We start from the raw sequence: 11,730 nt of genomic DNA, 5'->3' as shown, positions 1-11,730 counted from the left end.
GAGGAGGGGGAGAGAGACAGCTGCGAGGCGCTATTATACTCTATGTTGTAAAATATACCATTAACCGTTGTGTGAGAGGTATTAAGAGTCAATGCTGGTGAAAGAGCTGTGGTCTGAAGGTTATCATAAAATACAATTAATTAAGAACAGAAATGGTTTAAACCATCTTTCCAATGGTTACTAAGCCAGAATCCATCTTCTCGGTTGAAATTGTCTCTGTGCTTGTATATGTGAATGGCCTCATGACCGAATCTCTCATGGTAGCCGGTTGGTTTGCAAAGAACCTCCGTCTTGGAGAAGTCAATGTCATGTGAGCCCACTGAATAATGACAGTGATCTGCCACGGCAGAGGAGTTCGTTCTACCGTGTTTCAAGTCTGCTTTATGTTCGCGGATGCGGTCCGAGATATGTCGTTTGGTTTCTCCAATGTAGCTACTACCACAGAGGCAATTTAGTTTGTAAACGCTCGGGTAATGTATGTCTGGAACAGCATCTTTTACAGATGGAACTAAATCACGGATTTTATGTACTGTGTTGAATCGGACCTGGATCTTGTGTTTATTCAGGATTTTGGAGATCTTTTTAGTGACCCCTGTAATGTAGGGTAAGGTGATGGTTTTGAGTGGCTCCACAAGAGGATCCTTGTTCACGACTGGAGTGATGGCTTTGCGGATTGTGTAGTCGGAGTAACCATTAGCGCTGAGAGCCTGGTGTACGTGCTTGAGTTCACTGGTAATGTGTTCCTGGTCGGAAATGGATTGGGCTCTATGGTATAGAGTCTTGATGAGGGAGTTTTTCTGGGATGGATGGTGGTGGGAATCCGGTTTCAAGTAAGCATCTGTATGGGTAGCTTTCCTGTAGACAGAGTGGCTCATTGAACCATCATGTCTCCTTTTAATTAAGACATCCAAAAATGATAGTTTGCCATCTTTTTTAGCGTGGCTTTTTTTGCTTCTTTTTTTGTTTCACAACTCGTCTAATACAGCACGGGCGTTTTATGAACGCAATTTGGAAAAAATACAAGCGCTCGGTGTAGAAAAATAACTTCGCTGTTGTGCTGTATTTTACGGGTGGATATTAGCATTTTGGCGCGCTCCGTCAATTAGGACGAGTGTGCTGTAAGATTGTGGTGCCAAATGCTCTACGTAATATCGGAATCGGCTGCAGCTGGAAATAATTCACGAAAAAATACCAGAAATGTGTACTGTATTAATGCGTTCAAGAATTGCGCCTTGTTAAATGTGACGTATCTTGAATATTGTGATTTCTTTCATTCATTTGGAAGCAGATGAAGATTCGCTAACTCAACAAGCAAAGGATCTCTTCGTGAACCTCAGTTCTCAGTTTCATTTATTTGGTAAAGCCCTGTGAGCCATTTGGCTCTTGAATCGGGTGCAACCGCAACACGCAAAAAACATGAACAAGAAAACATCGTAACCGAGCAGAGCGGCAGCAGACGGCACCTCGAGCCACCGAACGTCCACGAGAAGAGTCCGGTCCATGCTCACGAGGAATTGGCGCGCAACAACCCATTTATAATGTGTTTCTTTCGGGAACGGTTTGGTAACACTGGCGCGCAAGCAGTTTAGAAGAGGTGGGTGGCTCTGAAAAGAGCCTTTGGGTTGGTTTAGTGCGCGAGAGATGGGCACTCACCCTCCGAAGCCGTAGAGAGTGCGGCCCTGGCGCTTGAGGGCATAGACCACGTCCATAGCGGTGACGGTCTTGCGCTTGGCGTGCTCCGTGTAGGTGACGGCGTCGCGGATGACGTTCTCAAGGAAGACCTTCAGGACGCCACGGGTCTCTTCGTAGATGAGGCCCGAGATGCGCTTCACACCGCCGCGGCGAGCGAGGCGGCGGATGGCGGGCTTGGTTATTCCCTGTATGTTGTCGCGCAGCACCTTACGATGGTGTTTTGCGCCTCCCTTACCGAGCCCCTTACCGCCTTTCCTGCGTCCAGACATGGCGACTAACTCTTCTACTTCTGACAAAGCTCGCGAGAGATGGCGCGCCCAGCCTGCAGCAGCCGCCTTTATACCCGGAGCGTGGTGACGTCAAAGACAACCTCTGCCCTCCGCGATGGCTCCACCTTAAACCTCTGACCTTTAACTCTGTGACGAAGTAAACCCTCCACCATCGTCAATAACACTTCCTTGAAATGTATAACGAGACGTTTCGGGCAATGACCCTTCTTCGAAGAACTCTGTAATGATTTCGGCACACCCGCAGCGAACGCGAGAGGGACGCGATCTGTTGCAAGATTGCACGTGGAGTGAATAAGTTCTTGTTTTCAAATAGAACAAGATGAACTAACTTTTAAATCGTGTGCAGCTAATCGGCTTCCAACACAATAGTTGAGTGAATGTCACCAACTAGTCCCAAAGTAAGAAAGTCATTTAATAATAGGGTTTTTCCCCTTTTTTTCTTGCAACAAAACTGAAACCTTATTACAGGGATTCATGTATGCATTAACCACAATAGCTGCAGTCAAAATGCAAACAAAAAACATACTATGATAATATATAAAACATTTTGGTACTGGCAAAGGTCTAATGATGAAGATAAGATATTGCAAAAACAATGGGATAATTACGAATGTAAATGATTTTTAATTGAGAAGTTTAGATGGTGCACCACAATTTTTACCAAACAAAAAAATAGTGAAAAGGCGGAACGGGCGAAAGGAGGCAAATTGAGTAAAGCTGTCTGGAATCAATACATTTTTAGACTAAATAGCATATTTGGCACCAGTAACATGATGACGGAATTAAGAGGTGCAACACATAATCAAATTTGTAGGTTCGTCAAGAATGCATCGATTTTGAATCTGGATTTAGATTAGGATCGGCAGCGAGAATGCGGACGTCGCTGAGATTACTCTGCACTCAGTTCGAGTGAGGGAGCTGCCACCTGCCTCGCCTGTGTTTATGATCCCTGCTTTCGGGCTCGATTACTCCCATCACATCAATGCTTAAAACACATCGAGTGGGTAAAATGTCATCAAGTTAATTTGGCAAATGTACGTAACTTATCCAATCTACACAAATCCTCACGATTGCACCAACCGTCGAGCTCCTTGATCAGGGCCGAGGCACGGCGAGCAACCATCGCCACGCCGTAAATGGATTTGACTTACAGAATATGGCACGCATTCAGCTTCAATGTAATACACTGTCAGGTGTTAACGATTAAGTAATTTAAGCGCAGCAACATCTGATTCACTTTTTGAACTAAGTGGGTGGCTCTGAAAAGAGCCGTTGGGGTGGAGGGAATCGCGCATTGTCCGATCGGATTCACTTCTTTAGCGCGGTCTTCTTGGGCTTGGCCACGGCCTTCTTGGGCTTGGCCACCTTGGGTTTGGCGGCCTTTGCCTTGACGGTCTTGGACTTAGCGACCTTGGCCTTCGCAGCCTTGGGCTTGGCTGGGCTCTTTGCCGCCTTCTTGGGTTTAACAGCCGACTTCACCTTTTTGGGGCTCTTGGCAGCCGCGGACTTCTTTGTTTTCTTGGGAGACTTCTTCGGCGCGGTCTTCTTGACTGCCGCGGGCTTCTTCACCTTCTTGGCTGCCGTGGGCTTTTTAGCTGCGGGTTTTGCCGTTGACGATTTGGGCTTCGCCTTTGCGGCAGCCTTTTCCTTCTTGTTGAGTTTGAAAGAGCCAGACGCGCCGCTGCCCTTCACTTGCGCCACGGCATCTTTGGCCACGAGCTTCTTGATGGCAAACTTTACGCGGGCATTGTTCTTCTCCACGTCGTATCCTCCGGCAGCGAGCGACTTTTTGAGCGCACGAAGAGACACGCCGTTCCTCTCCTTGCTGCTGGCGAGAGCCTTGAGGATGAGCTCGGACACGCTGGGGCCGACCTTCTTGGCCTTTAGAGCGGTGCACTTCTTCTTGGGGCTTTTAAGCGCTGAAGTAGCCGCAGCTGGTGGTTGAGCAGGAGCAGCTTCCGCCATCTCAAAACGTCGTTTTTATCGCCTGGCCTCTTTGAAATCAGCGCTCTCACAAATTCGTGACGAGCATCCTCCAGGCCCGAGGTTTATTATAGAAGCGGCGTAGAGTTTGTGCGGACGTCGCCGAGATCACCCAGCACTCAGCTCTGGTGAATGAGCTGCCACCATACTCGCCGTGTCAATCACCCCCTGCCTTTGGGCTCGATTACTCCCGTAACGTTCATACTTAAATGCATCTAGTTGATGAATTACCACGAATATCATTTCTTTAATGTACGTAACTTACGCAATCTACGACAATGTTCACGATTTAAATTCTAATTCAAAACAAGTGAACAACCAACAGTTGGGAGAAATTGTTCGGTCAGGGCAAGATACGATGATTTTCTTTACTATTTATAACGCACTCGAATTTTTTGCAAGACAAAATGATTCAACAGACTACTCATATTTAAGTCCAGCTAAAAATTTTCAATTTAAATGTTGGCTCCCGCGCACACGATTCCGACTCTCGCGCTATGGTGAGGACTGCGCGTCATGTCAACCGTCCCTTGTCACCGAACTTTTATTTTTAACGTTTTAATCGTACTTTAAAATGAATAAATACATGGATTTTGAGATAGAACACAAACTGAAGCAAATGACTCAAAATTAACCGACATTAAACACGTAGTTTAACATATTACGTGGCAAGAGGTGAGTGGCTCATGATCGCTATGCACTGCAAAATGATTGCGCGCCTTGAACAAGCTCGAGGCACGGTGCGCAATCATCACCACCACTCACATTCAACTCAAGTGACTCTGTAGGGGCTGCTGCCCCCCTTCCTCCTCTCCGCCTTCCTCCTCTTCCTCCCTCCTCGCTGCTGCCGCTCGTAGCTTCGACCTCGCTGCCTCCGCGTCCCCCCTGTGAGACGAAACTCTTGGCTGGCTCTCGGCCACCTCGGGTCATTCACACACACTCCCAGACTCCTTGCACGAGAGTGCCCGTGCGCGCCGCTGCCCACACTTGGGTACGCGCAGCCACCCGCCCCTATTGGCCACCTCGTGCACGCGCTAAAAATAGCCGTATTAATAATCCCGTGCGTACCCGTGCGAGTCTATCGTCGCTCACCACGTGCACGCGCAAAAAATAGACCAGCTGCGGCGCGGGCGCTGGCGTGGGTAAGGAGCTACTACGCAGCCTCATTCGCCCCCCCCCACGCTCAATTTACTAGGTAATCTTCTTTGGTTCTTTCGGTAAAGTCACGTAGAATGAGAATAAAATAATAAATTGATAAAATAAAATAACACAATAATATTCTCACGACGTTTCGGCCACAACACAAGCGGCCTTCATCAGGTGAAGGGGACGAGACTCTCTGGAGGACAGCGCTGGAGTGAGAAAGCCACGCTGAGATCGCGAACTTTAAGCTGTGTGAGAAGAAACAAAGTGCCTTGACAAAGGAAGTAGCATATAATTTAGCATTGAAATGGCTGAGTGATTAGCTTGTGACTGGTCACAGAAAAGGCTATGTTAAAGTTAATGCATACACATCCGCAAAGGCACCTCTTGACAAAGGAATTAGCATAGAATTTAGCATTGAAATAGCTAAGTTAAAGTATACACATCCGCAGAGGCACTCCTTGACAAAGGAATTACACTAGAATTTAGCATTGAAATAGCTGAGTGATTAGCTTGTAACTGGTCACAGAAATAGCTATGTTAAAGTCAGAGCATATACATTCACCGAGGCACCTGGTACAAATCAAACAGGAGAATTTAGCATTGAAATAACTAGGCGAATTTAGCATTGAAATAACTGAGTGATTAGCTTGTGACTGGTCACAGAAAAGGCTATGTTGAAGTTAAGGCCTACACATCTGAGCTATTCACAGTAACCGGGTATACAATACAATATATAATGAATAATATATAGTGAACCAATAAAAAATACTAAAATATAAATTACCTCAAAGTTATCAATAAACTCTATATTCTCCAATCAGCTAAGCTACCAACAATAAGTCGTTATATATCACAATGCTATATGGCGATAAATGGGTGGATTCTTACCCTAAAATTTAGCAACACGGATAGCTACGGGTCCCGTTCAGACGGACGAGTTCATCCATATTTGGAACAGAGGAGGGGGAGAGAGACAGCTGCGAGGCGCTGTTATACTCCATGTTGTAAACCATACCATTAACCGTGGTGTCAGAGGTATTAAGAGTCAATGCCAGCGAAAGAGCTGCGGTCTGAAGGTCATCGTAAAATACAATTAATTAAGAACGGAAATGGTTTAAAACATCTTTCCAATGGTTACTAAGCCAGAATCCATCTTCTCGGTTGAAATTGTCTCTGTGCTTGTATATGTGAATGGCCTCATGAACGAATCTCTCATGGTAGCCGGTTGGTTTGCAAAGAACCTCCGTCTTGGAGAAGTCAATGTCATTTGAGCCCACTGAATTATAACAGTGATCTGCCACGGCAGAGGAGTTCGTTCTACCGTGTTTCAAGTCTGCTTTATGTTCGCGGATGCGGTCCGAGATATGTCGTTTGGTTTCTCCAATGTAGCTACTACCACAGAGGCACTTTAGTTTGTAAATGCCCGGGTACTGTATGTCTGGAACAGCATCTTTTACAGATGGAACTAGATCACAGATTTTATGTACTGTGTTGAATCGGACCTGGATCTTGTGTTTATTCAGGATTTTGGAGATATTTTTAGTGACCCCTGAAATGTACGGTAAGGTGATGGTTTTGAGTGGCTCCACAAGAGGATCCTTCTTCATGACTGGAGTGATGGTTTTGCGGATTGTGTAGTCGGAGTAACCATTAGGCCTGAGAGCCTGGTGTACGTGCTTGAGTTCACTGGTAATGTGTTCCTGGTCGGAAATGCATTGGGCTCTATGGTATAGAGTATGGATGAGAGAGTTCTTCTGGGATTGATGGTGGTGGGAATCCGGTTTCAAGTAAGCATCTTTATGGGTAGCTTTCCTGTAGACAGAGTGGCTCATTGAACCATCATGTCTCCTTTTAATGAAGACATCCAAAAAGGGTAGTTTGCCATCTTTTTCGACCTCCATGGTAAATCTGATGGCTGGGTGTATGGAATTGATGTGGTCGCGGAATTGGTCTAGTGCAGGCTGGCCATGTGGCCAGATGACAAAGGTGTCATCCACGTACCTCTTCCATAAGGTCGGGCATAGAGTGGCAGTCTGGATGGCGTCAGTTAGAAATTTTTTTCCATGAATACGTTGGTTACAACCGGAGATAGGGGGCAGCCCATTGGGGTGCCCTCAGTTTGTTTGTAGAAAGTTCCATTCCAGGTGAAGTATGTGTTGGTTAAGCAATGTCTCACCAGGGGGGGGTACATCAGTGTGCAGTCCTTGATGTGGAAAAAAATTGAAACTGACGCCATCCAGACTGCCACTCTACGCCCGACCTTATGCAAGAGGTACGTGGATGACACCTTTGTCATCTGGCCACATGGCCAGCCTGCTCTAGACCAATTCCGCGATCACATCAATTCCATACACCCAGCCATCAGATTTACCATGGAGGTCGAAAAGATGTCAAACTACCCTTTTTGGATGTCTTCATTAAAAGGAGACATGATGGTTCAATGAGCCACTCTGTCTACAGGAAAGCTACCCATACAGATGCTTACCTGAAACCGGATTCCCACCACCATCAATCCCAGAAGAACTCCCTCATCAAGACTCTATACCATAGAGCCCAATGCATTTCCGACCAGGAACACATTGCCAGTGAACTCAAGCACGTACACCAGGCTCTCAGGGCTAATGGTTACTCCGACTACACAATCTGCAAAGCCATCACTCCAGTCATGAAGAAGGATCCTCTTGTGGAGCAACTCAAAACCATCACCTTACCCTACATTGCAGGGGTCACTAAAAAGATCTCCAAAATTCTGAATACACTCAAGATCCAGGTCCGATTCAACACAGTACATAAAATCCGTGATTTAGTTCCATCTGTAAAAGATGCTGTTCCAGACATACATTACCCGGGCGTTTACAAACTAAAGTGCCTCTGTGGTAGTAGCTACATTGGAGAAACCAAACGACATATCTCGGACCGCATCCGCGAACATAAAGCAGACTTGAAACACGGTAGAATGAACTCCTCTGCCGTGGCAGATCACTGTTATAATTCAGTGGGCTCGAATGACATTGACTTCTCCAAGACGGAGGTTCTTTGCAAACCAACCTGCTACCATGAGAGATTCGTTCATGAGGCCATTCACATATACAAGCACAGAGACAATTTCAACCGAGAAGATGGATTCTGGCTTAGTAACCATTGGAAAGATGTTTTAAACCATTTCCGTTCTTAATTAATTGTATTTTACGATGACCTTCAGACCGCAGCTCTTTCGCTGGTATTGACTCTTAATACCTCTCACACCACGGTTAATGGTATGGTTTACAACATGGAGTATAACAGCGTCTCGCAGCTGTCTCTCTCCCCCTCCTCTGTTCCGACCATGGATGAACTCGTCCGTCTGAACGGGACCCGTAGCTATCCGTTTTGCTAAATTTGAGGGTTAGAATCCACCCATTTTTCGCCATATAGCATTGTGATGTATAACGACTTATTGTTGGTAGCTTAGCTGATTGGAGAATATAGAGTTTATTGATAACATTGAGGTAATTTATATTTTAGTATTTTTTATTGGTTCACTATATAGTATTCATTATATATTGTATTGTATACCCAGTTACTGTGAATAGCTCAGATGTGTAGGCCTTAACTTCAACATAGCCTTTTCTGTGACCAGTCACAAACTAATCATTCAGTTATTTCAATGCTAAATTCGCCTTAGTTATTTCAATGCTAAATTCTCCTGTTTGATTTGTACTAGGTGCCTCGGTGAATGTACATGCTCTGACTTTAACATAGCTATTTCTGTGACCAGTTACAAGTTAATCACTCAGCTATTTCAATGCTAAATTCTATGCTAATTCCTTTGTCAAGGGGTGCCTTTGCGGATGTGTATGCTTTAACTTTAACATAGCCTTTTCTGTGACCAGTCACATGCTAATCACTCAGCCATTTCAATTCTAAATTATATGCTAATTCCTTTGTCAAGGCGCTTTGTTTCTTCTCACACAGCTTAAAGGTCGTGATCTCAGCGTGGCTTTCTCACTTCAGCGCTGTCCTCCAGACAGTCTTGTCCCCTTCACTTGATGAAGGCAGCTTGTGTTGTGGCTGAAACGTCGTGAGAATATTATTGCGTTATTTTATTTTATCAATTTATTATTTTTTTCTCATTCTACGTGACTTTACCGAAAGAACCAAAGAAGATGAATCCTTGCAGCCACGAAAGCTTTAAATCGAAATTACTAGGTAATATTCGCGCGTCAATTGTGGGGGCTACCGTCCCCCACCATCACTGAATTGTCGGGGCCGTTGCCCACTGACTCCCCCGTTCCATTCATAGCGCTACCCCCCCGGCTGCTCGGTCAGGTCCAGACTACCGACCCCTAATGCCTCGCCCCCCTGTACCTCTGCCTGGGATGTCGACCGCGTTTGCGTAGCTTAATTAGCGGCTTGTACGCTTTGCGCTCGCGATGCGCTACCCTGTTCAACGGCGGCGTGTCGCGGTGAGCGCGCTCGCAAAGTAAAACCCCGTCCTGCACGGGAATAAACAGGCGCGGCGCGCTCCCGTGGGATTCCCTCCCACCCACGCTCCATGCGTTTAAGCAAAAACAAAGACGCCGCGATTACTTTGCTCCGATTTAACGGGCTGTTTACACAGCTGCGTATTCGCACACGCCAGGCGCTTAAATCGCTATTAGACAATCACGCGGGTGCGCGCCCGCCACCCCGCCACCCCGTCACACAGGCGCGCGAGCGCAAAGCGCTACTGTAGGCTATTGCGCAGGTACGCGAGCGTTGGGCACCAACGAAGATATTCGTGTAGGTACGCGCACGCTGAACAATACTGTAAACGATCGTACAGGTACGGACACTAAGCACGTTCTACTCCCTTATTCGCTGCAAACAGCCGCGTATGCACGCGAACACAAAACACTCTGTACACACTCGTACCGGTATGCGAACACCAAACACTCCGTCTCCCTCCTCGCACTCACAGTGACCACGACACGGCTTTATCCTATTAGTGGTTTTACTCCCCGCGAGTATCGAACTAGACTGTGTGTGTCAGTACGGACCAGCAGGACAGGTCTAACCTAGCTCGCTACTGCCTGATACTTAATGGACCTTTCTGCCCTCTATTTTCTCTCCGAATTTCGTCCGTTGGTCTTACCTCTCTCCCTCGTACTTACGGTCCGACCTCGCAGCGATGGAGGTCTCGGATAGATGATGCTGTAACCAGAATCTGGCTGTTCTCTGCCCCGTCTCACGGACATGCGAGTAACAGTCAAGTGACGGCTCGGTGATCCCTCCCTCCTGTTGACCTCCAGTCAAATAAAAATGGCCCCTTGCTTCCCCAAAGCGTCCCTTTTTATGCTCCTTTCAAAGCCCTCGCAGCGCCCATCCGCGGTGCATCACGGGTCAGGCCGTTAATCCGCAGTGCATCATGGGTAGGGCCGTTAATCCGCGGTGCATCATGGGTAGGGCCGTTAATCCGCGGTGCATCATGGGTAGAGACGATAGCCCGCGGTGCACCATGGGTAGAGACGCTTAACCCACGCTGCCCCGCTCCCCACCTGTCTGCTGGTCCGTGTGTGTCTTGAGCATCTCCTCACTGCGGTTCTCAGTGAGTTCGCCGTGGTCATTTAATTCTAAGTTAAGCCACGGTGCCGCAGTGCCATTTGCCATGGGGGGGGAGGGGGTGCCTGCCAATTCCCTGACCCTGAGAAACCGTGGAGCACCCCCACGAGCGGGCCTCTGGGGTAACAACTCAGGGCAGGTGCCCCCATCCCCTCCCCATAAGGGCCCTACTTGAGTGTGTGTGTGTTTAGGTGGGGGGGGGGGGTGGCGGGGGAAGTGCTGTGATTGGAGCCGGGTAGCTTCTCGGTCGCAGCAGCACAGCGACGGCCCCGGTTTCGACGGAGCGGCTTTGCTGTTGTGGCACCACATAGCCCCCCGAGGTGCTAGTCCCCGTCTTGGGTTGACTGGAGCACCTCGCCTGGGTTGCTCCCACGAGGTAGCGCCGCGGGGTCCGCGGGACTCGTCCAATCCTCGTGGCTGGCCTCGGGGGTGGTGGCTCCGTCTCCCGGAGTTCGGGCCGCGGTCTCCTCCTCCACTCCAGCGGTTTTCCTTGATCCTTGGCACCTGCGGTCTGGGGGACAAACTCAGGGGCGGTAGGGTTTAGGGGCCGTCGTCCCCGTCCTCCCTGGCCCGGGTCAGGACCCCCCAGGGCCCGGGGCTCCGTGGGGCCCATATACTCTACGAGGCCCCCGGGTATGGGGGTGTGGGGACCCCGGTATTTCGGGGTACTCGAGCGGCGGGGTTCTCCTTCGCTGGGGCCGCCCTCCATGGTTTTAGTCGCCGGACGTTGACCACCATTTCCCGGCCTCTCTACCCCCCTGAATCAGTACCGTCCAGGGGGAGATCTGTCGTCCCACGGTCCAGTGTCCCCGCCAATAGGTGGTTAGCTTCCCCGCCCGCCCGGCCCCGACGCGAGGGGTGTGCAGCCATACCTTAGAGCCCGCCGAGTAGAAAGGGGGCTCCATTTGGGGTCGGGTCCCCTGCTCCTGCCTCTGGTGTGCGGCCTCGCCTTGCGGGTAGGCCCGGACCTCTCGCTCCTCGTAGGGTCTCCATCAGGTGCTCCACGGGGCGGCTCCCTTCCTCCCATTGCGGCGGAGGC

The 11,730-nt window shown here is 48.6% G+C and overlaps 2 protein-coding genes across 2 annotated transcripts; both read right to left on the bottom strand.

The window, feature by feature from the left end:
• Positions 1-1,649: 1,649 nt before the first annotated feature.
• Positions 1,650-1,961, bottom strand: LOC142929419 (histone H4-like). Its single transcript, XM_076070838.1, has one exon. The coding sequence runs from the start codon at positions 1,959-1,961 to the stop codon at positions 1,650-1,652; it is 312 nt and encodes a 103-aa protein (XP_075926953.1).
• Positions 1,962-3,269: 1,308 nt separating this feature from the next.
• On the bottom strand, positions 3,270-4,038 carry LOC142929418 (histone H1-like). The gene has a single exon (XM_076070837.1). It carries the CDS (start codon positions 3,945-3,947, stop codon positions 3,291-3,293), a length of 657 nt encoding a protein of 218 aa, XP_075926952.1. The 5' UTR covers positions 3,948-4,038; the 3' UTR covers positions 3,270-3,290.
• Between the last annotated feature and the right edge of the window lie 7,692 nt (positions 4,039-11,730).

The sequence above is a fragment of the Petromyzon marinus genome, chromosome 31, assembly GCF_048934315.1.
Source record: "Petromyzon marinus isolate PM22_M1 ecotype Great Lakes invasive population chromosome 31, UKy_Petmar_22M1.pri1.0, whole genome shotgun sequence".
NCBI lineage: Eukaryota > Metazoa > Chordata > Hyperoartia > Petromyzontiformes > Petromyzontidae > Petromyzon > Petromyzon marinus.
The sequence above is the reverse complement of the archived record's forward strand: the minus strand, read 5'-3'. Positions and strand labels throughout refer to the sequence as shown.

Excerpts from the sequence above, each read along its gene's own strand:
- LOC142929419 (XM_076070838.1), bottom strand. The coding sequence starts at position 1,961 with ATGTCTGGACGCAGGAAAGGCGGTAAGGGGCTCGGTAAGGGAGGCGCA.
- LOC142929418 (XM_076070837.1), bottom strand. The coding sequence starts at position 3,947 with ATGGCGGAAGCTGCTCCTGCTCAACCACCAGCTGCGGCTACTTCAGCG.